At 39.0% G+C, this 25,421-nt stretch overlaps 1 protein-coding gene across 3 annotated transcripts in view; it reads left to right on the top strand.

The window, feature by feature from the left end:
• nrp2a (neuropilin 2a) overlaps window positions 1-25,421 on the top strand; it is a 144,374-nt gene that overhangs the window by 112,599 nt on the left and 6,354 nt on the right. Inside the window, exons 12-16 of one of the 3 annotated variants that reach the window (XM_022674884.2) lie at window positions 1,821-1,982; window positions 7,503-7,762; window positions 8,319-8,415; window positions 13,813-13,845; window positions 18,116-23,955. In XM_022674884.2, the coding sequence (XP_022530605.2) occupies window positions 1,821-1,982; window positions 7,503-7,762; window positions 8,319-8,415; window positions 13,813-13,845; window positions 18,116-18,405 (842 nt within the window). In that variant the 3' untranslated portion in view covers window positions 18,406-23,955. Of the gene's footprint in view, window positions 1-1,820; window positions 1,983-7,502; window positions 7,763-8,318; window positions 8,416-13,812; window positions 13,846-18,115; window positions 23,956-25,421 lie in introns of those variants that run through there. The other 2 variants (XM_022674882.2, XM_022674883.2) reach the window with 2 other exon arrangements.

Below are 25,421 nucleotides of genomic sequence, written 5' to 3'. Positions count from 1 at the left end.
TGTCAGAATGTATTTGAAATACTGACACACTGCTCTCAATATAATGACTAATTATCCCAAGTAACTCGTACCTTTCCTGCAGGATAACAAGATAATTAAATTCAAATAAAGGGAGGAAATAAATTGCATTATCAGTTTTGAAAAAAATAAAATAAAATAAAGAAAAAAATATATTTTTTATTATATTATTTAACGTTACTAAACTAAAAAAATCTTAGCAACTGAAATGATCTCATTTCAAGGCAATAAATCTTATTTCTTTCTCTGCTAAGAATGTTTGTCTAAGAATTGTATAAGTGTAAGATTATATAGCTTATTTTAGGAATAATGATAATCTCAATCAGTCTCAGGGTTTTATTGAAAAAAAAAAAAAAAAAATATATATATATATATATATATATATATATATATATATAAATATTTTTTATTTTAGGAACATGTGTAAATATTTGTAGTTACTAAACTGCAATAAAACTAAATATTAACAAGTAAAATGATCTAATTTCAAGGCAATAAATCTTATTTCTATCACTGATAAGATTTTTTGTCGTACTAAGCATTGTGTAAGTGTAAGATCATTCTCACTCAGAATTCTCACCTTATTTAAAGTAATTTGAACTCAAATAAACAATCGAGTTATCACTCATTTCGTGTCTTTAAGACTTTGCTTGTTTTAAGAAATCCTAGAAGGAAAAATTAACTTATTACTTATTACTTATTACTACATTTTAGTTTACATATATTTTGCCAAGGTGTGTTAAAAAAGAAATGTGGAGATTCTGGGATATCTTAATTTTAAGATATTGTATCATTATTTATTCTTAGTCTTTATTGAAAGAAACACTTTATTAAAAAATCAAGATTCTACGTCATTAATATGGGTCAAAATGTAAGGAAAATGCGTCGTTTATAGATAATTTCTGCAAAAACAAAATGTTTAGAATGTAAGTTCTTATTTTAAGATATATAGAAATGTAAGATTTTAAGATACATATTTGTAATGCATGTTTAAAAATGTGAGATATATACAGCTAAAGATATATACTATTAGAGATATATACTACTAGCAATACATACTACAAGAGATATAGACTACTAATGATATACTAATAGCAATACGTACTATTGCGATACATACTACTAGAGATGTATACTATCAGTATATATACTAATAGCAATACGTTCTATTGCGATACATACTACTAGAGATATATACTTCAGATGATATAACCTAGTAGCAATACATACTACTAGAGATATATACCACTAGTGATATATACTATATATATATAATAAATATATATGAACGAATAAATTCAGCTTCTCTGGACGAATTTTTCATTGACTGTAAAATATATATTATGTCCTGTTGAGTTTAGTTACTGTACAAAAGGCAAAGTTCTGGACTTACACTCAAGAGCCAATTGAACCCTATGAATTATGCATTTCAGAGGTTAGCGTCTCTCTTTATCTAAGCGCTAGCAGTCTTTAAGCTTCATCTTTACTGTTTATCAGTGGTCAGACCTGAGCAGGGTTCGTGCTGAGAAGAGTTCAGATTAGCTTTTCTGCCTCCGCCTCACCTCTGCCCAGCCTAGAGGCTGAAGGCAGCGATTAGCGCAGGCTAGCTCTGCTGTTAGCATGCAGCGCCGCCGGCTTCTTTGAACTGTTCACCTACGCGGGCGGCGCTTAGGCGGTTTGATAAATATTAATGTGAATGTATTATTTGAGTGATATGAGCTTCTCCCAATCTTTCCCAGCAGTTTTTTTTCTACGTGCAGTATTGATTCTTTTTCTCTCTTTCTCTCTCTTTCTCTCCGCAGGCTCCGGCACCTCTACCCCCTCTCCGGCGGTGCTGTGTGATTTCGAGCAGGGTTTTTGCGGATGGACCGACGACCCGGATGCTGACCTCAACTGGGTCCTGCACAGCTCCAGCAGAAGCACTGCCCTGGGCCAAAGTCAGGACCTCTCCATCGGCTCCAACAGTGGGTTTATTACACACACACACACACACACATTTAGCAACACAACCACACGGACACAAATAAGCCCACGCACAGGCCCACACGTGAACAAGCTCATAAATTAGCATGCCTGCCGGCTGCCATTTGCATATTTATACACACATGTACTCGAATGCGTTTCATGAAAAAACAATCTCTCGTGCAAAAAAAAAAAAAAACTAAAACACACACACTAATATTAAATTAATGAGTGCCGTTTTTCCAATCAAAATTAGTATGAAATAAAAAGAAAAAAATTGCTTCATTAACAGCCTACTTACACTAGCATACTACTTAACATTAACATACTGTACTACTAGTGATATATGTACCACTAGCGATACATACTAGTAGCAGTACACACTGTTGCTATACTGTTGCTACTAGTGATATAAAATACTAGCGATACATACTACAAGAGGCATGTACTATTAGTGATATACATACTAGTAGCAATACATACTATTGCAATACATACTACTAGTGATATATACTACTAGCGATACATACTACTAGTAGCATACTACTTAGAATTAACATACTGTATTACTAGCAATAACTACTAATATATTTATATATATACCAGTAGCAGTATACACTGTACTAGCGTTACATACTACAAGAGATATATACTATTAGTGATACGCATACACGTAGCAATACATACTATTGCTATACACTAATAGTGATATATACTACTAGCGATACATACCAGGAACAAAACATACTAGTGATAATATACTATTAGATATATATTCTAATGTGATACATACCACTATATATATATATATATATATACACTAGCAGCAATACATACTAGTAGAGATATATACAACTAAGGATAGATACTATATATATATATATATATATATATATATATATATATATATATATATAGAAATACTATAAATACTATATTATATATATACTACCAGTGAAATACACTAGTAGCAATACATACTGTTGCTATACATAAATTAGCATGCCTGCTGGCTTCCATTTGCATATTTATACACACATGTACTCGAACGCGTCACTCGAAAAAACAATCTCTCAAGCAAAAAAAAAAAGAAAACACACACACTAATATAAAATTAATGACTGCCATTTCTCCAGGCTCCCCATTTCATCACGCAGAGGAGGATGCATTGTCTCCTTCTTCCCTTAAGAAACGGTACAATCAAAATTAGTATGAAATGAAAAGTAGCTTACTACATAGCATTAGCATACTGCTAGCAATACCTGCTACTAGTGATGTGTACACTAGCGAACTACCCTACCCCTAGGCGTAAATATGTAAATCAGAGGGCTAGGGCTAAGTGGTAGGGTGAAGGGGTGAATTGGGACAGGGCCTTGGCCTCTGTAAAGCACAATAGAAGCTTCTCCTGATCTCAGACCTGCTTCCATCTCCAGCTATAGCAAATGACACAGTCTCACAGTCTGCGCTCCACATGTCAGTGTGTGCTGTGGAATCCGGGAGAGGAAGGGAAGAGAGGGAAGATGCTCAGCATACTTTGTGCTTCTCCCTCTGACAGTCCGTCACATTCCCTCGCTTCCTACACGCGGCATGTCGCACACGTGCACAACAACAATCGTCTGAGCACACGCAATTCACAATCACAAAACCAGCAGCATCAAAACTTTCCCACCAAACAGCTGAATGTGATTTTTACACTCCTGTTACTGGTAAAGCCTTGTTAAGCCTCGTCTTCAAGATGGCAGTTAAGTGGTTTCTCCTTGCTAAATCATAGAGTGTAGAGTAAATTTTACATTACTGTGTTAACTGTTAGCATCTCTCAAAAACTCTTTTTATTGGATTTTTTTTGTTAATTTTATTTATAGTTACTATCATATCAACACCTGGTTTGTTAGGTTAGTGTTTCATTATGTTACATCAGCTTAGTCCATCTTGAAATTATAGAGAAATTATGCAGAAATTGAGCAGAGGCACACTGCTCCACCCAATCAGCTCTCCCTTTTGCCTTGTTCCTAAACCCATACATCCCCCAGTGCCAATCCCAAACTACTCCTGCCACTTTTTATCTAATTTTTTTACATTTGAGCTGATGGTGGTGCCAAAAAAAAATCAGGGTTGTTAGCTCCTTTTTAAAATGATTTGCACAAAAAGGAAAAAACTCAACTTATAATAATGAAAGACAATGTAAATAGATTTAATTTTATCAGAAGCCACTTCTAAGCATCTTTCCTAATACATTCACCCTCCAAAATATTAACTTCACATGATAAAAAACACTTTACTTTTAGTAAAAAAAAAATGTAAAATATTAAAAAAGAAAAGAGGGAAAATAGAGGAGACGGGTGCATCATTTTTTCCATCATTGCAGTGATGAAATGTATATCATATCACTGTTCATTTATGTACAACAAAAGAAGAAAAGGTCTATTTGTCATCATGACATCATAAAGGTATTTTTTTCAGAGTGTGCGTGTACAGTACATGCTAATACTCTCGTAAAGCTTCTCGTTCTTTGGTATAAAGAGCAGGCTTTGCCTACATACAGTATATTATACATTTTTATGCTTTTTTCCCAATCCAAACCTTTTGTTTTGCTGTCCGTTCCTTAAACACTGCAGCATTTCCAAGATCCACACAATGTTATATTTCCTTTTTTTAGCTCAGTTCTAAGCTAAAAAGCTAAAGGTATCCATAAATTGCTCTATTTCAGAGGTTCAGATTTTGTAATATTGTGTGAAAAACACTTTATTTCTGTTCTGCTGTTCTGTTCTGTGCTGCTGCTTTGTGGAGGAAAGGGTTAAGGCCTGGGATCTATAATTGACTTCAAAGTGGTATATTCCTGTGGAAGAGCAGAATTCCTCACTGTGCCTCCCGACCCTTCAACTGCCTCGCAGGCACGCGGCTGCATCTCTAAGTAGACACGCATGTTCCTAAAGCCTCCGCGAAGATAATAGTAATTCTTCATTTCCCTTTTCATACATATCCAACATCCAAATGCTGCACTTTTGCTGTATTAATAAAATATATTGCACATTTTGCCCTGTATTTTTTTTCTCCATAGATTCTGTTTCATTTGTTCTTTACATTTAAATTGTTATGCTAACCCTGTTTAAAATTTAGCAGATTAGATATTTCTTAGTATGCTCTCTGAAAGATTTAAAAAGCAAATGCCAGTGTTGCCAACTTAGCAACTTTAACGCTATATTTAGCAACTTCTTTTAGACCCTCTAGCAACTTTTTTTATTAAAAAAAAAAAAATGCTACTAGCGACAAATCTAGCGAGTTTTTGTGGTGCTATTGGAGACTTGTAAGCCCCGCCCCACATCACAGCTCAGTCTCACACAGTCAGAGCACACCCACACCACTTCATGAACACACTGTAAATGAACTGCACATGCACAGAGCCGCCGCTGTGTGACCCCGCCCCCTATTTACAGAGCAGGATGTAAATCGTCGCTGTCCAATGAAAAACACTTATCTTCAAAACACCAACTTTACAGGAGAGAAAAAAACATTGTAAACCTTCAATGGCAGTCAATGTGAAAAGAATACATGGAGGATACATGTAGATTAATAAAAATGTGTATCATTGTTTAATTAGTGTGACAGTGCATAGTTAGTTTACTCTTATTCCTCTAATATCCTTTCTTTTTGCTTTGGTATAGAAATATGTATCATTATCCAAATCCTGGAAACAATATTTGGATATTTCATTACCTTATGTGATGCTGACAAGACAGTTTGGCCCATATTTGCCAGTATTTCCATGAAAATGCAACGTACAAAAGCATCATGCAGTCACAAACTGTCAACTGCTGCAAAGCACCAAACATTAGGGGGGCATTAGGCATAACAAACAGACCCTCAAATCACCCGAGGGGCCCAGAACCGAGCCTTGTGGGATGCCGCTGTTCACGCAAAGCATTAATACTAATGACAAGACGCTTGGCTCATTCTATGATGACACACTTGACTTTTCCAGCAAACACAGCGTGGTGGTTGGTTCTGAAAGCACCTGCAGGAGATTCGTGTTGAATCAGGGAAAGCTGGAGGACACACTGTCACAGGCCCAGCTGGCCGTGTCACCCTCATGCTGCTTTGCATGTGCGAAGGCTGACATAAAGCAGACAGTTCGAATGGCACCTGCAAAGCAGGGGTTCCTCCTCCAGGCTCTCACTTCGTTTCTACTGCTGAATCGCTGGCTTTGCATTTACAGTAAGGCTCTGGATCCTGTTAAATAAGATTTTGGGTCAGGAGTTTTGATTAGTTCTGAGCTTATACATAAGCATACTGGAACTGCACCTTCGGATATGTTGAAGTTAACTCTGGGATATTGTAGTATTTCCTAGTTTGGAGTGAGAACACATTTTCATTCTTGTTCTTGTGTAAACACCTTATGTACCTTATTTTTTACACTATAAGGCGATAAAATACCTAAAAATTTGGTGCAAGTTCAGAGTCATAAACATGTTTTTAGTGAAGTTTTTCTCTGTAGTACAGAGGCTAGACCAGTATTAGCATTAGCCGCCAACCAGAAAAGGTAAGTATATTGGACTGTGGCCTGCACGTTGACCATGTTAAAACAAGCTACGTGGGATGAGCCGCTAGATGATAGCACCAAAACACTCAGGGTTCCACAGTGTACCACTATTGGGCGGCATTTATTAGCTCTAAGCACTGCTTACTGTAGTCGCAAAACCCAAGGGGCAGTAAGGGTTAAGGGCCTTGCTCAAGACAGCTTCGCAAACTTGGGTATTGAACCTACAACCCTGTTATTATTACCAACCAAGTCCTTTAACGACTAAGCTACTAACTGCTGCCCGTAGGAAATTACTTACGAACTTTCGACTTTTAACCCTGAGTAATAATAATAATAATAATAACTTTACATTTATAATGCGCTTTTCTAAAGACCCAAAGCGCTACATAAAATTAGTAAAATAAACAACAACAAAATAAACAAAAACACTTAACCACTCTTAAATGTTAAAGAAAAAAGATGAGTTTTAAGTAATTTTTTAAAACAGTCCAAGGTAGGAGCACTTTTAATGACCTCAGGGAGAGCATTCCACAATCGTGGCGCTCTAAAAGAAAATGCTCTCTCTCCTATCCTTTTGAGCTTACAAATAGGCTCCTGTAATGTCCAAGGGCTAACAGAGCGAAGATTGCGTGAGGGAGTGTAAAACTTCACCAGATCACAAAGATAGACCGGAGCAGTCCCATGTACCACCTTAAAAGTTAGAATAAGAGTCTTAAAATCAATTCGTACTCGGACAGGGAGCCAGTGAAGTTTCTTTAGTACAGGAGTGATGTGTTCACGTAGTGAGGTATTGGTCAACATTCTGGCAGCACAATTGTGTAAGTGTAAGTGTAAGAGCTGAGGAGAAGCATCCAAATCTTCTAGATTTTTTGCGCAGCTGCAGGTCTTTTAAAACTAGTTTGTTGTTCTAAACCCCTACATTTTGCAAGTACCATTATTTGTCTGCCTGGTCTTTGACCTACTGCTGTTGTCTCCTGTCCCGCAGGTTTAGGAAACTACTTATTCATTGAGGCTAACCTTAAGACCCAAGGGAAAAAGGCAAGGCTCTTCAGTCCTGAAGTGGGCCCTGACACTGGCCCACTCTGCCTCAAGTTCTCTTATCAGCTTGAGGATGAAGGAACTCTACGAGTTTTGCTGCGCAACCCACTCCAGGAGGAGACTCTCCTCTGGGCTCTTCACGGCAATCAGGAACCCATCTGGAAGGAGGGACGCACCATCATACCTCGATCGCCCAAAGAATTTCAGGTACACTGGCCTTGAAGCGAACCTCTATTAAGAAAGGATAAGGATAAGGGTTATCCTTATAAGACAAGCTAAGACAAGACAACCAGGTTCACAATACTTGTCTTGAGCACCGATGGAATATGGCCTCCAGTTTTAACCCATCCATGCAGTCAATTCCCTCCATTCCCTGTGTCTGAAATGGAAGAAAATGCTGACTTGATGCATTGCTGCCCACACTCTCTCTATCTCACTATCTAGAGACACTGTAGTAGTGTAATGATGAAGGTCTCTGTATCCCAAATGAAAAGGAAAAATAAGTCCTGACATTGCCACGGTATGGACAGCGCTAGCTGTATGAGGCTTAAGGGCCATGCCCTTGAAGCCCAACCACTGATTTTGAACCACTGCCTTTCCAAGGACAATAAGTAGCACAAGGTTGTTTTCCCCCAATAGCTTTTGGTACAGAAAACCAGACAAATCTTATGGATTGGCCTCATTTACAGTATTTCTTGCATTCTGCTGGGATTCAGAAACATATGATGTTTGAATCTTACCGTCTCCCTTTCCTTTCTGGTAGGTCGTCATTGAAGGCGTCTTTGAGAAGGCCACAACAGGCCACATCTGGATCGATAATATCCACATGAGCTCGAGCACACCGCTGGAGGAGTGTACCCGTAAGTGTTTCCACATCTTTTCTGATCATTTCTTGCTGTCCTGTTCTGTTGGACCTTATCTAGAACATCTAGATCTAGTCTTCCCCACCCTCTCTGCTCTGATAAAGTGCTTGATGACTGAGATGGATCTGATTTGTAGTAAGATAACCAACAAACGCAAACGCAGTTCTGTGGCACTCCAGGAGTTTGCTCTACTTACTACAGGTAAAATGCGTAATTCCACTCCTACATTGGGATGCAAAAGTTTCGGAGTAATCCAAAAAGTCCATTCTTTTCCAAGGATCCCAGACCTTAGTTAGCTTTTAAGAGCTATGGTTTGGGCACAGTCCCTGTTAGGAAAAGGCCAGGTGATGCAAAGCTTTAAAAGTATGGTAAGAAGGTGCCTAGCACTACAAATAACTTCTGCGAATAAGTGATGTCCTCAAATTAGTAGAAGACTAGAAGAAAAGATCAAAGCCTTTTTAGTTAGCCATTTGCTGATGGCGGTCAAGTAGATGCATGGAAAGCATGAAAAAGTAACATTCAGAGAGCTAATAGAACTGCTAGAAAGGCAAATTAAAACGTATGTTTGTCTGCAAAAGACATTCTTTCAGAACATCTAGCAGAGTTCTATCGTGTAGCATCATCTCTACAAATGTGGTCTCCCTGAAAGAGTCATCAGAGTATATTTCCTGCATCCTCAGGAAAGAGTTTTTAATGACTACAGACCTTGCACAGTTAACTTTACATGTTTTAGAAGTCAAATCATTTTGTTTGAATGATTTAGAATAATTACTTAAAAAAATACCTACTCTTGACTGCTTTCTTAATCTTGTAACCTGCTGTGCTTCCCCTGTGGTGTTTTTTTGTCGTTTTGTCGTCTGTCCTCCTTAGCTGCTACTTGTCTTGTCTTGTCTTGTCTCTCAGCATCTCCCCTCCACCTCTATTGCCTCCATGCTCCAGTTTCACCACCTTTTACTTTCTTCCTCAATATTCTGCATGTCTGCCACTTTGTACTTCCTTCAGCCCCAACAGTCACAGCGGCAACCTTCCTGTGCATCTCAAAATAAAATTTAAACATAAAAGAAGAGGAGGGGAAAACTAGGCCACAAAGCCCTGCGGGCGCCCACGATGCTAATCTATATTTCATTATTCTCCCCTCACCTCTTTTTCTGTATTTGTAAACAACGTTCTCCGAAACCAAACACACTCGACAGCCCCTGCGGTTCTGTGCAGGTCCAGGACTTAAGCATGTGCTCACTGTCATTTCCCATTGGACCAAATGGGGTACAAGACTTTGTATATATTTCTATAGTCACAATGATACAAATGCACTGGTAACATCAAGTCATCTGCATGCGGTACCTAGGGTACCATAGCAACCACTTGGCAAGGCTCTGGGAAACTGGGAAAACACCTGAGATACCCTAAGAAACATCTGAGAAATCACCAAGAAATTCTATAATAGCTTCCTCATGCAACTACCTGGCAACATTATAGTAACCACTTAACAATACCAAAGCAAGTACTTGAGATACCATAGGAACCACCTAGCAACACCATAGCAAATACACATGATTTCATAGTACCTGCTAAACAAACACGTAGCAACATCATAGCAATCACTTTACAATGCCAAAGCAAGCACTTGAAATACCATAGCAACCACCAAGCAAACCCTAAACAATATACAATATTTCATAGGAACTGCTTATCAAACACATTGCAACATTATAGCAAACACTTAACAATAGCAAAGCATATACTTGATATACCATAGCAACCACCTAGCAACATCATAGCATATACACATGATTTCATAGGAACCGCTTAGCAAACACCTAGTAACATCATATCAATTACGTAACAATGCCAAAGCAAGTACTTGAGATGCCATAGCAACCAACAAGCAAACTCCAAAACAAATACAGTCAATTTCATAGTTATTGCCTACCAAACTCCTTGCAACATCATAGCAACCATTTGACAATGCCAAAGCAAGTACTTGAAATACCATAGCAACCACTAGGAAAACCCCAAAGCAAATAAACACAATTTCATAAAAACGGCTTACCAAACACCTAGCGACATCATAGCAACAACCTAACAATGCCAAAGGAAGCAACCAACAAGCAAACCTCAAAGCAAATACAGTCTATTTCATAGTTATTGCCTACCAAACACCTAACAACACCCTGGCAACCACCTAGAAACCCATGAGACATCATGGAAAACACCCAACAATCCCCTAGTTATCACTCCACAGCAACCACTAAGCAAAACTTTAGCAGTCACTTAGCAACTCCAAGGGAAGCCTTTGGAATACACTAGCAACTGTTTAGCAACCACCTAGCAACTATCTAGCAATGACTAAGCAATTATTTTGCAACCCCATAGCAACATTGCAACATTATAACAGGCATACAGCAACACCAACCACATGCAATATCAAAGTAACTGCTTAGCAACATCCTAACAACCACTAATCAACCACACAAAAATTACCTGGGATATCATAGCAACCCCTAGCAACCCGAAACACCAGACATATTATTGAAACTACATAGCAATCCATTAGTAAACAGTCCTAGTGCCCTAGCAAACATTGTGCAACACCACAGCAACAGCTTAGCAGTTTGATATAAACCATTTGGAATACAACAACTTCTTAGCATTCACCTAGCAACAATTAGCCAACTCCATAGCAAGCTTCAAGCAGCACCATAGTAACCACTCACTGTACCAACTATGCAACTCCATCAAATCCACCTGGCAGCCTATTAGCAACTCCAAATCAACCACCTGGGATACACTATAGCAACCACTATAGCAAAAATTCATTACAGATAATTGTTTATCAGGTATTACCTCATGATGTTCTTTTGCCGTCTAGTTAATTATCCTTTTCCTCCTGAAAATAAATGAGATTTGTTAATACGGCAAGTCAGTACAAGCTTCTGAACTGCAGAATATGCTATCCAACTGAGCTGATTTAGCCATTGTAGCTCGTGGCAGCTGCAGCTGGCTGGCCTTGGTGATTGAGTTCACGTCCAAAACTTGGAAACCTCCCGAGCCCATGCGCCGTCACACTCTTGCTGTGATCCTTCCACTCCTGCCCCTTCCCCCCCAAAGCATGCTGGGAGTGCTCTTATCAACTACTGCAGTTGGACGCTCATGCCGAGCGGTGCTTCGCTTGCCAAAAAAACAGGACTCCCTGTGCACCTTCCACGCCTTTCCCTTCTTCATCTGTTCTTTTCCTAATTGTTGCCTTTCAAGCCACCCAAGTCTTTGCTCTCTTGAACGCTCTTCTCCTTTCCTTCAACGCACGCTCGACAAAGTACAAAACAACATGTCATGCAACTTAATCAACAGTCTCAAGGATCAAAGTGCTCAGGAAAGCCTAATTATTTGGTGTCTTGGAGGAAGAAATGAAATGGAGTGATGCAATTTGGGGCAAACGATTGATAAAGACAATGGGTAGTACTTCTTTCGCCGAGCTCTGTTCGAGTTGTTCGAGGTTAAGTGCTTGGTCCACATGAGACTGGGACTGTGACTAAGTTTAGTCCTAGACAATGTTTTCCTTTCAATGGGTAATCGTTGCTCAAAAAGCAGGGGTTTCAGGGTAAAAAAGTCCCTTTTTTTTGTACCCCTTTAACTTTTTCCGAGTGCAACCCTTCCCCTAAGAACAGAGTTACAAGGGAAAGGGTTACACTTATAAAAAAGTCATAGGGATACAAAAGAGAAATGGGACTGGGCCCATTTCTTTGACTAAAAGGTCAAGTACCATTTCTCTTTTCTAACCTTTTGCACTTATTTTCGAGTGTAACCTTACCTTTTGGAGCAGAGTTACAAGGGGAAGGGGGGAAATCTCCCCCCTAAGAATTGAGACAACCTTTCAAGAAGACCCAATCAAGATATAGCTATGGCAGTGGAGCGCTAAAGTTCAGCAACCTAGCTGCTGGTTAACTTACTAACTTACTAAAGGCATCCTTTGTCTTTAAAAAATAGGGCCAATTTAGCCCTAACACTTCCTACAAGAATTGGGACACCCTACCTAAGTGGTAGGGCCAGAATGTGGGCTTCCCAAGAGAATAGAGTTCTCCTCCAATGTTTACCAAGGTTCCCAGGCCTGAGGCCCCTTGTAAGGCTATGGCTAACTGTATATAAAACCCTTGTTGTAGAAGGTATTTTTTTGTCAATACCATGACTCTCAAAATCTTGTCCCATCAATCACCAACTATGGGCTCCTCTAAGCAGCTACCTAGCACTCGGAAATGTAAAAATAACTGATGAATAACTGATTCCCACAAAGCAGAAGAAGACTAGAGGAAAAACACCCAAGTCTTTGCTCACGTGAACAGCCTTGCAAACGTACAAAAAAATGTGTCATGCAACTTAATCAACAATCTCAAGGATCAAAGTCCTCAGGAAGGCCTAATTATTTGGTGTCTTGGAGGAAGAAATGAAATGATGCAATTAAGGGTAAAGAATTGGGAAAGACAATGGGAACTGCATCTATCGTCTAGCTCTATTTGAGCTATTTAAGAAAAGAACTGCTTGGTCTACACAACTGCTTTTAGGGTGGAGATTCCAGGACAGAGGTTAAGCCTAGTCTTAGACTATATTTTCCTTTCAATAAAAAAAAACTCTATTCAAAGTACTGTGTCGTCTGAGACTAGGCTTACGGTAATCCCTATCTGGAAAACTTCCCCTCAAAGTCATAGAAGATTGGGTACAAATTGGGTAAATATCTTACATTTCCTACTAAAGAATTAGATGCCATACCCAAACCATCTCAATCTGCATTTAAACCAAAGTTTGCTGCACTATTTGGGCTGACTGAAAAAAGAGAAATAACAAGAAGTTTACTGCTTTAGGACTGCAGTACTACTGTAAGGATTAGAGAGCATGGTAGCACAGTGGTCTGTGGAGGCTATGTTCGCCTCCTATTATTTTTGTTCCACCTTAAATAGTGCAGTAGGATGGGGCATTAAATAAGAATATGTCTAAAAAAAGCCAACTTCAGCTTTGTATTTTGGAATAGCATGAAAAGTAAACATGACAAATAGATTTATAGACTGATCTGAAACCTAATGAAGGACTGTTGAAAAAACCTGCAGACTACAGCCAACTAGCTCAGACTCAGACAGGACTAAAATTGGGGCAAAAACCCTGAATGTGTGTAACCTCAGCTTTAGTCAAATAAGCCTAATGAATTTTTACACATGGTTGTACATTTTGCATGTCCCTTCTGAGCCTTCTGATATCGATTATTCATCTGCTAGAGTCCCCCTCATCCTGTATTCATGCTAATTGCTGTTTGCTAAACTTGCTTGATCACTGGAACATCAGTAGAGCAGAGAACAGCTCCCATAACTCCCTGTCGTTTCTCTCTCTCTCTTTCTTTTCTTTCCTCAGAACCTTTCACTGCCTTCCCTCCAGATATGACTGGTGAGTGTAACCTGCCCTTAACCTCTCCTAGTTTCTGCTTCTTGAGTGAATGTTTGTGCCTCCTGCTTTCTGCACTCTCCGATTTTTATAAACTAGACCCAGGATCAGTGTTAAATCATGCAACTCACTGTTATTGGTACACTGTCAAGGTAAGGAAGCCTGATCCTGGGTCTGCAACTGCCTCAAGTATTTGGTGAAATATTTAAGATGCCAGTATCTGAATACTAAAAGCACTATTTGAGTATTATCTTACGTGACCATAACAGAAAAGCTTTGCTCATATTTGTGAGTAAGTAAGTGTACAGTTTTGCTAATATGCGATGCAAGTGCTATAATGTACCGTGAAGCATTGAGAGTGTTGCTAATGATGCACTGTTTGCCTGCTAGGCTAACTACTTTAGCTGATGGTATCTAGGTTGAAATAATGAACAAATATTCTCCTGACAAACTACCGATTATCAACTTTGATAGCTCGTTGATAGAACGTTATGTTTATATGGTTCTGCAACCATTGACACTAAGTTTACAACAGGACAATGCTCATTCACTTACAGCTGCCATCTCAAGAGATTTCCTTGAAGATGCTAAGAAACTATGACTATGTCACCATAGTAGCCACCTAGCAACACTCTAGCAACCACTTAAGGCATATTTTCACTGTATGACACCTTCACTACTTGACTCTACTTAGCTTTTTGCTTTCCTTTAGGTAAATTTGGTACCAGGTACATGGAACTGGGTCCTTTTAGCTTGTGGTTTCAAGCAAGCTGAACAAAGAATAAAATGTAATCCCATTTCAAATCAATTTAGTTTTTACTGGTTTCTGGCAGTTCAGACCCTCAAAAATCAATCTGGATACAGATTGGCAGTCTGAACACAGCCATTAACTAAAACTCTAGACTTAAACTAAAACCCTAGACTTTTCAATACTGGTTCAGCAGTGTTTTTGTACCTGATAGACTGGTATTATTCCAACGTCTGGTCAGCGATGGTCCCTTTCCATTGTTTGATGGAGTAAGTGGTGATCCCTTTCCACCAATTGATGGGGAGGGGTAGATGTTAGCCAATCAATTATGAACCTGTATGGCCAGTAAGAGTAGATACAATGTCGGTTAACCCAACAAACAGACCTTCAGAAGCAGTTTCCCAAACAGGGACTAAACCGAGTCTTAGGGCGTTTTCACACCAGTACAATTTGGTCCGTTTAAAATGGACTCTGGTTCATTTGTCCCTTCAGTACGAATGTAATCCAGTCTTGATCCGACCATGATATCAAATATACTCCTTTAATTTGAGCTAAACTGTTGATAATGCGCAGTTTAATCTGATATATTAGTCAGATAACGCTAATTACCAGAACTTTGAACAAACACTGTCTCTGCTGTCCATGCTTAGCAGTTTTCACACTGCTCGTATGGTCTGTTGGTGCACATTTTGGTGTATATAGGTTCAAGCCTGTGAGAAAACGTTCCAATAAATGAACTGATGTACTGATCCGAACCAAAGGAACAAACTACAGGTGTGAAAATGCTCTTAGAGTGCACAACATTTTGAATCGACATTTTTCATTGAAAGGCAAATATAGTCTATGACTAGGCTTAATCCTTGTTTGCAAACCCAAAGCTACCTTAGTGTTTATCACAAGGAGCTGGTAACCCTTCATCCCTTCGAGTCACCAGCCCTATTTCATTCTTAACCAGTCGCTGAAACCCGTAACCTCCTGAGATCAGTTTTATTTTTATCCGAGCTAAAAGGATTACTGACTGTTTCCTCTTGAAGGAGTCGGCACAATTCCGTTTGCACCCTTCCTGCCTTACCCCAGAGATGCTAAGTGTCGCTTCAAGTCTAGTATAGTATAGCTATTTCTTCTGTCTGCTAGCAGGCACCGTTTCTTTAATGAGTGACAGTCATTCTTTGCAACTGAATATAGCATCACAAGACGTGTCCCTGTACAATGTTCTGCTCAGAAGGGTTGCGTCAGAGACACAGTGCTCGGCATCCGTGTTCCTTTTTGGGTGGCTTTTTTTCCTGTATCGAGTGCTCTTTTTAGCAGACAGCGCAGATCTGACAGGGGGAAAAGCAGGCGTATCTTTGACTGTGCCTGTATGGTGGATGTTTTATGTGGTGGAACTCATAGAGCCTTTGTTGAATGTCCCAGATGTATTCGGTTGCAGGAGATGGCAGTGTGTCTGTCTGCTTCCATACTAAGTTGACCTGGTAGTCCAGGGGATTCCATGATTCAGCAGACCATGTTTTAATGGCAGAACTAGGAGCATCCAGGTTTACCAGAATGATAATCTTAAAAATAATCAATAATCAATCAACATCTGAATAGATAGTTGCGCCCAGAATTCCTGCGCACTCTACACTTCCTTTGGATGCAACCAAGTTTTTTTTTTCCTGTAAATAACAGTGCAGCCAATCAGTGATCAGCAAGGTAGCCTCAACCCTTATCAAAGACAGCAGTTTTTGTTTGCATCGTGCAAGTATTTTTCAAGCTTGACTGAACAGAACCAAAATGCATGTGCCTTTGCTTGGCTTTCCGGACCCTTGTTTTGAATGCAGCCCTAAATACACCCCTGAATGACAAGAGAATTGAAACCCTGTCATAGGACAGTAGTTAAACTGCCCTTTGAGTAGTCCTGCAGAGCTAATCGCTATAAAGTGTAATTTCCAGCTAAGTTGAGCGTCTTAAAACAGCAGGAGTAAGGGATGCACAAACCTGCTTTAAACAAACATCAGTGGTAGTTTGATGTTGAGCAGATATTTGATGATGAGCAGAAGAATAAATTGTTTCTAACGCTAATGCTAATTTAGCATTGCTAATGTTAAATGTTTATGCACACAAAATGGCAAGTTAATATTTGGATTGGCCAAAATGCCCATATTGGTGCATCCCTAGATATAAATGTATAAAGGTAATTAGGTATAAAGGTAATTTTTAGGTACAGTAAATATAGAAGCCTTATCTTTCCAGAACAAGAGTCTTTCTTAATATAGTTCAGCGCAAATGTAGTTAGGAGAAACATGTCAGTAAGTGCAATAGTACAATATCCTAGCCTTGTGCACATTCAGAAAAGAAGAATGTCCTTGCAAGTGACTACAACGCCAAATCAGAAAAGATTTGGACAGTACGGAAAATGCAAATCTAAAAAACTGTAGAGTTTCTTGCATTTACTTATAGTTTATTTGAATAAAAACAATGCGAGGCCAAGATATTATCATAATTTGATGCAAAAGTAGTGTCCATGAAAGGCTTTAAGAAGGACTAAAGAGAGTTTGATGGTCTGTCGCTTCTGTTTTCAGATGCGTGAGAAAATTATTTAAACAAAAAAAAGTCTCCCGCAAAGAAAGTTTAAAATGGATTTGCATATATCTCCATTATTCATTATATAGTATTACTAAACAGTCAAAATATTTAGAATTTAGAAATTCTAGTGCATAAAGGCAAAGGCACAAGCCTAAACTGAACACCAGTGATCTCCAATACCATAGATGGCACTGCATCAGGAACCACATGGCCAAGGGATTACCTTAGCAAACCTTTATCAGAGGTACATTTGCAAATACGGCTTAAAATGTCACTGTGCCGAATTGAAAACATATTTTTACCATTTTCAGAAGCAATGTAGACTGAGCAAATAGTGTATTGTGGTCAAACAAATCAGTGTTTTAGATCTTTTTAAAAGAAAGATGTGTGCACCAGACCAAATATAAATGTCAATAAATAAGTTGACCGGACAAAACATGATATATCTTGGGTTCATACTGTGTGCAACAAAAAAGTCAATGTAAATGCAAGAAACCCTACATTTTTGTATTTGCATTTTCCATACTATTCATACTTTTTCTCTGATTTAGGAATGTAGATTAGTACATCATCTATATATATGTTTGAAACAGGGCATTCACACACTTGCATGCTCCTCAGGACTAATGGGCACTGTTGGTGTAGGATTTGCTTGGCCTCCTAGAGCACTAGTTTCCTGATATCACTTTACATTACTCTGCTGCTGTATGTTCTGATTCTTTCTTTCACTGTATGTACTGGTTTGAAAACACTGTTTGCACTTTTGAAAAGCAGGAATGTTGAAACACGTCACCTAAATGACCTAAAAAAGAATGTTTCACGCTGAAATGAGTATGCTAGCTGAATTTTCAATGCAGTAACTACAGTGACGGAGTGCTTTTACTGCTCTGCTATGTTTGCACAATGAGCCTCAGCAGTAATGTGGGGTGTTATCACATTCTGTATATATCTCTCCACCAGGGGGAGCCGTACCAGGCAGGAGTGAGCCAACAGTAGATACGCTGTCAGTACCACCCATATCCCCCAACTGGTATTACTTCATGGCTGGCGGAAGCGCCATTCTGTTCCTGGTCATTGCCATTGTCATGGCCATTGGCTGCCGCCGCCTGACGGCCAGGAGGAGCCGACCCACCATGGCCTACTACAGCCCTCACAATGCCCACTACCCGAATGGTGCAGGGCCCAGATCAGGGGCGGGCTCTAAGTTAACTGTTTGGGTGGAGAAGGGGGATGGAAACTCCTACTGGTGAGGGACTTGTGGAATTGGACTGAAAGCTACTGACAGACATAGAAGAGATCTATGTTGCAGACTTCTTGACAAAAGCCCAGTCGCCAAAACTGGAGAGCAAGAAAAGACTGAAAAGTTAGTTTAGTGGAAGGGAAGCTTCAAACTGTTCAAACATGTTCAAACAACCGTTACGATTGCCTTCTCACTACCGACTGATTTTGCGTATGGAACTACGGAATGGAACCAGCATCTACACTGCTTTTCTTTTGTCTTTTTCTGTGCTCCCTCACTCGCTGGACACGGTGGATCTCTTGTCTGGCTGGTGTACACAGCTTGTTTACTGCAGAATGTCCAGCCAGGGACTGGCAACAGGTGCCAGCTTGCTCTAACTGGCTCTCTGGAAGAGTTCCAGCATGGCTACTCTCACTGTGGGCTTAGGCCCATCCTCACGATGGATGCCGCGGATGAAAGCTCCTCAGCTGCGGAACCCTCAGGAGCTCAGCGAAGATGACGTGCAACCCGATGACCTTAATCACTGATCCAGGACTGAACTGACTCCGATGCTTTGTTAATCTTTGGCTGTTCTTTGGATGGGGAGTTGCCTCCTCAGCCAGTCCCAAACCAGGGCTAGGTTCCCAGAGCAGATGACGGGAAGGATCAAGAGATCAGGACTGTCTTCAAGCTGTCAGTGATCTAAATAGCGCTGTAAAACTGTTTCTCAACCAGTCTGATTTACAACAGGGGGGTGATTGATGGGTAAAATTCGCACTTGTCAAACTGTGTTTGCACTTGGAATAGATCCTGATGGCAATTACGATTTCCCTCTTTATTCTTTCGCCAAAGAAGGGAATGGACCACTTAGAAAAAAGTGATATACTGTGATGCTTGAGGAGACATCCCAAAAGATGACGGAACTGAAGGTTTTGTGTGGTGGGTGAGTCATGGGGCAGCATGCAATGCGATTGGAAATGGGTTTGTACCTTTTGTACCAAGTGTGGACATTGATCAAGCCTTGTGGACATGCATTAACAGATTCAGTGTACGAAAGAAGGCTCAGATTGAATTTCCACATCATGAGCCAGGCATCAGCTAAATTTGAATCGATGGGAAAGAGAGTACAGTTAGAATGAATGGCAAAAAAAAGAAAAAAAAATCCAAAATTACATTTCGGCCCTAACAAAGTTTCCACCAGAGTGGTCAGAAATGCTTGCTGGCCTCAAATGATGCCAAAATGAGAGGCAAAGAAAGAACAAGAAAATCTCCTGCATGCTTCCTTCTATGATATCACCAGGGTGCTGCCTTTGTTCCTACTGTTCCTCACATTTTCGCATTTTCGCCACAGAAATCCCCCCTCCCTCCCTCCAAAAAGAAAACTGCGTAGGACTGCTTCTTTGCGAGCCAGGAGCACGTAGGCGTGCGTTATTCCAACCAAACTGTCAGCATTCAGGCCTTGAAAACAAGCCGTATAAACAAAGACAGCTGCTTCCCTTAACCACCTCGTCCTAATGAGGACGGAGAGAGCGGCGGCACAGGAACAGGGTCTGCGGGCTCCCGACAGCTGGTAGCCATTTTCCTGTGCCGTAGGGTTTCCAGGTCTCCTAGAGCAGCAAATAGCGTCCGGCGCTGCCATATGCTTGCCCGTTCGTTCTTGGCCGCATTTCGGCTAATTTATCAAATTACATTTAATAAATTAGCATTAGTGTGCATCGGTTTTGAAAAGTGCAAGTCAACACATGCAAAAAAACACGCACTACTAGTGCGAAGACATGGCTAGCAGCAGTTGTGCAGTATTGTGGTCATATTGAATTCAGGGTATAAATGCAGTACCAAACACTTTTTTTCTCAACATTTTAGGTTTATAGTATGGATATGATCACACAAGTTCACACACATTCTTATATATAAAAAAATAAATAAAAAAGGTCCCCAAAAAGGATTATTGGTACCACTTTAAAATAAGACTACCTTTATAAAGGGTTTATAAATGGTTTACAATTAGTTTATTAATGATTACTTATTAGGTTGTAAATGCCTTAAAAATCATTAATAATCAGCTGTAACACATAAGTAGAAATGTACGTAGACCTGTTGTTTGCCAAATGGTGAACCCACAGCCAGCTATATTGTTGCCCTTTCTACGTATGAGTTATAACTGACTATTAATGATTTTTAAGGCATTTACAACCAAATTAGCAACCATTAATAAACTAATTGTAAACCATTTATAAACCCTTTATAAAGGTAGTCTTACCGGATTATTTGCACATTGTACACATCATAAACAAAAACACTGTATTAAGGTATTGAACAAATGATGTCAAGCACCATTGGTTAATTTCTCTGCTTAAATACATCCAAGAAAACACAACCATCAATCTGTTCAGGACCTCAGAACTTCAGGACTGGATTTGAAGATCCGAAAAAGACAAAACAAATCAGAGCATCACATGTGGTTTCTTAAAATCCTTCTGGACGATTCTCCAGAGCAATGGTTCTCACCGGTTCTCATGGTTCTCATGTAGAAATAGCAAAAATCTAAGTAAAAAATGTTAAGGCTTCACTAAGACCATTTTGGAGAAACCATTTTTAAATGTCTGAATGGTTTAAAACAACCTCTACACAGTGTTTGGTTTGTATCATATTCAGAGCAAAGACAGTCTAAATTAATCTACTGCCGTCAACACTGATCATAAAATGATCTAACAGACTATTTAACATTATTTCTAGCATTTAGCTAGCCAGCTAGCTTCAATAACACAATAGTAAAAGCTGCATCTGTGGTTGAAGGCACAGAAGACAGATTGTGTTACTACTCACATTATGAATACAGTCTGTAATGCATAATGCCTTTTATTACGCCTTATAAACATGGCTTGTAATGCATTATAATGTGTGGTGAATGGTTCATAGAGCCTTATAGATACTATACTCTTGGGGTTTGTTTCCCAGACAGGGATTAAGCCTAGTTGTAGGCTTAAAACCTCTCAATTCAAACAGTTGTTTAGTCCCAAACCTTGGTTAATCCCTATCTGGGAAACTGGAAACCTTAAATTGGGTCTTAGATACAAAGAAGCTTTCAGATCAAAATATGTTTCATATCATGAACATCCATCATTTTCTGGCTGTATGTAGATTGATCTAATCCAGATTTAGAATATACCGCACTGCAGATGTGTGCACTTGGTATTTCTGAATGTGGATACACATGCTAAAGCCGGATTAAAGGGTTTTAAACCCTAAACTAAGCCTAAACTGTTAATCATCACCTGTAGGGTGTTGCTATAGAAACAAGTAGACGTGCGAAGGAAAATGGTGAAATTTTCCAGTGTAGGTGGGAAAAAGAGAGAGACAGAGAGAGAGAGAGAGAGAAAGCGAGAGACCTTTGGCTCTTTGTAGGCTTTTTAGTGCAATTTCCACTAGACAGAGAGGCGGTAAGAGATGTTTTGGCACTGGCTCGCAATGTGCTTTTAAATCAACCAATCTCCATCTCTCTCTCCAATAGCCATTCCACTCGCCACACTCTTCTTTCCAAGCTCTTAATAATTTTAATTAGTTAATGGACCAGATAGCATTTATTAAAGCTGCTGGAAGTGTTCTCCTCCATCCCCCTCCTCCTCCACCACCCCTCCATCTCGCTCATCCCTGGAGACCACATTAATGAGCGAAAGCTTTCTCCAGGGACATGTGGCTACTTATCGCCCAGCAAGGCTTGATGCCAAACCCGTCTTTCTTTCTTTTTTTCTTCTCCCCAGATGCCCTCACCAGGGAAGAGTTTCGAACGGCAACACATTTCTTCTCTATTGGGTGTAATGAAGTAAAGCTTGGCTGATAATCACCAGAGTATTGTGTCCATAACTATAACAATAATAATAAAAATATCTTAAGCTGTTCTAAAGATCAATAGAAAGAGAGAAATCACTCATAAGATCTGGAGAGGATAAGTTTATCAGAAGTTTCTCAGGGGGTTCTATGGTAATTTTCTCTTTTATTTGAAGGGGTCCTCCAATAATTTTAATTCAGTTTTCCCAGATTTGTTATAAAATATCTATTTGTCCACTGCCACGCACTGTAATTACACCTTGGACGCGTTTCCACAGAAATCCACGTAAAACACAACAGTGAGTGTATATGGAAGAGCTACTAAACACGATGTCACGTATCAAATCAAATCCAAGTGGGTGTGGTCAAATAACTTGCCCCTTTTTAAAAGCCAAGTCAAGCTAATTTTTGATGGTAGGCTTAGCTGTCATTCTCTCTTTAAAACTTGTAAATAGCTCCTGTAATGCTGGAAAAGATGAAACCGAAACTTCATGTGAAGCCCAAACATCTAGAATAATGTAAGATATTGGTCATGTAAAAAAAAAGTGTAAACAACTTAAAAAAATGTTGATTTGGTAGGAAAAATGGATATGGCCCAGTTTAAATTAAGAGACTCAGATTCAGTTTCTGAATCTCTTTCTCTGATTTTGCTATTTCTAGGTTTATGTTTGAGTAAAATTAACATTTTCGTTTTATTTTATAACCTCCATAAACGAACAACATTTCTCGGAAATTCCAAATAAAAATATTCTCATGTAGAGCATTTATTTGCAGAAAATGAAAAATGGCTGAAATAAGAAAAAAGATGCAGAGCTTTCAGACCTCAAATAATGCAAAGAAAACAAGTTCATATTTATAAAGTTCAGAAGTCAATATGTGGAGGACTAACCCTGGTTTTAATCACAGTTTTCGTGCATCTTGGCATGTTCTCCTCCACCAGTCTTACACACTGCTTTTGGATAACTTTATGCCGTCACTCCTGGTGCAAAAATCCAAGAAGTTCAGTTTGGTTTGATGGCTTGTGATCATCCATCTTCCTCTTGATTATATTCCAGAGGTTTTCAATTTGATAAAATCAAAGAAACTCATCATTTTTAAGTGGTACTTTATTTTTTCCAGATCATAAGGATTCAGATCTGTATCTCTAGATCAAATCTCCACAGTTATATAGTCCAACGTGCCAAGTGACTCAAACAGAGCTATTTCCTAAGATATGGACGTTTCAGGGCTTGTAAAAAGCAATCCAAGCGGCGTTTTATCTGGTCTGTGTTGAACCGATTGCTCACAATGGAGCCCGTCAGCCCACACCTTCGCATCCTCTGTAATTTTTTCTCTCGTGCCTTATTTGGTTTGGACTCAAATGCTCGGCGAACAAAGGCAGCACTGTACGGTAAAATCCACCGAGCCATGGTTGACGCCTCAGGCCTTTTCTTCATCACACCACACAGCTTTGTGTAGGAGGTGGTTCAGTCTCATGATTCAGACTCTACCCTTGTTTAAGACTATGGTGTTGTTGATGATAGTGATGATGATGAAGATGATGATGTTGTTGATGATGATGATGGTGGCAGATGGGAAGCACCTTCCTTGTATGAATGTACCTGATAACTGTGGCCACGCTATACCTCAACCTTAAAAAAAAAGAGTGCACTGTTTAAAAAAAGAAAAAAAGCAAATGTGAACAGAATATTTTTTGCTTGATGAACTGGAAATGTGCTTTTGAAAGACGATAATAAAGCATTATTTTTGTAAATATGAGTACAGTGTCAGATGATATGAGCATGAAAGAGAGAGAGTGTGTGTGAATTAATTGCTTTAAAGCAACAATAGAAGGTTTAGAGATTTGCGGATTTGGAGACCTCTCTGGTAGGAATGTGTAATTACACAGAGCATGTAAAAAAGTACTTTTAATATAGATTAAAGCAGCATTTTTAGCTTCTGCTTTTATTGCTGCAAAGCCAAATCAGTATAGGTTGTCTGGTAGGTCTTCCTGAGAGTTTTTAAGGTCACATTAGCTTTTTAAATGCTTCATCTTCTCATTCACCAACTGTTAATCAATTAAACAAAATCAGTCTAAATACTTCACAAATGCTTTAAAGCAACAATATGGAAGTTTTAGGGATTTGCAGATTTGATTAACTCTCTGGTGAGAAGGTGTAATTGCACAAAGCATGTGGAAAAGTACTTTTAATATAGATTAAAGCAGCCGTAATTAAATAAATGTCATCAATATGATTATGGTTAAATTCCTGCGAATGCAATTAAATACAGGTTGTCTGGTAGGTCTTTCTGAGACATTAGCTTTTCCTGGTGCTGCTAATAATGCTGATACAAGAGCTACTCGGAATATGGAAATATTAGAACAGTAAACTCTTAAAGGCTTCATCATCTGTCAATCAATGAAACAAGATCAGCCTAAATACTTCATAAATGCCTTAAAGCAACAATATGTAAGATTTAGGGATTTGCAGATTTGGAGACCTCTCTGGTAGGAATGTGTAATTACACAGAGCATGTGGAAAAGTACTTTTAATATAGATTAAAGCAGCCATATTTGCTTCTGCTTCCATTACGGCAAAGCCAAATCAATACAGCTTGTCTGGTAGGTCTTTATGAGAGTTTATTTTATGGGCACATTAACTTTTCCTGCCACTGCTAATGATGTCGATACTAGAGCTACTCTGAACATGGAGATATAAGAATGTTTTAAAAGTTTCATCTACTCATTCACCAACTGTGAATCAATGAAACAAGAACAGCCTAAATATATCATACATGCCTTAAAGCATCAATATGTAAGTTTTAGGGGTTTAGTTATTTGGAGACCTTTCTGGTGAGAATGTGTAATTGCACTGATCATGTGAAAAAGTACTATAAATATATAGATTAAAGCAGCCATATTTGCTTCTGCTTTCATTACTGCAAAGCCAAATCAATTTATGGTCACATTAGCTTTTCCTACCTCTGCTAATGACGCTGATACAAGAGTTACTCTGAACTTGGAGATATTAGAACGGTAAACCTTTGAAAGGCTTATTCACCATGCCAGAACCTTGATACATACATTAAATAGAATATTGTCCCCTCCTAACTCAGGAATACTACTGCTTTCTATTTAGTTTTATATATAAAAAAAGTAAGACTGCTGCTTTAATTATCTTTCTTTTTTCAATAGCAATATCTATTACACATTATGTTTGGCTAGACTTTAGATTGTGC

This window comes from Astyanax mexicanus, chromosome 21 (genome assembly GCF_023375975.1).
Source record: "Astyanax mexicanus isolate ESR-SI-001 chromosome 21, AstMex3_surface, whole genome shotgun sequence".
NCBI lineage: Eukaryota > Metazoa > Chordata > Actinopteri > Characiformes > Acestrorhamphidae > Astyanax > Astyanax mexicanus.
The sequence above is the reverse complement of the archived record's forward strand: the minus strand, read 5'-3'. Positions and strand labels throughout refer to the sequence as shown.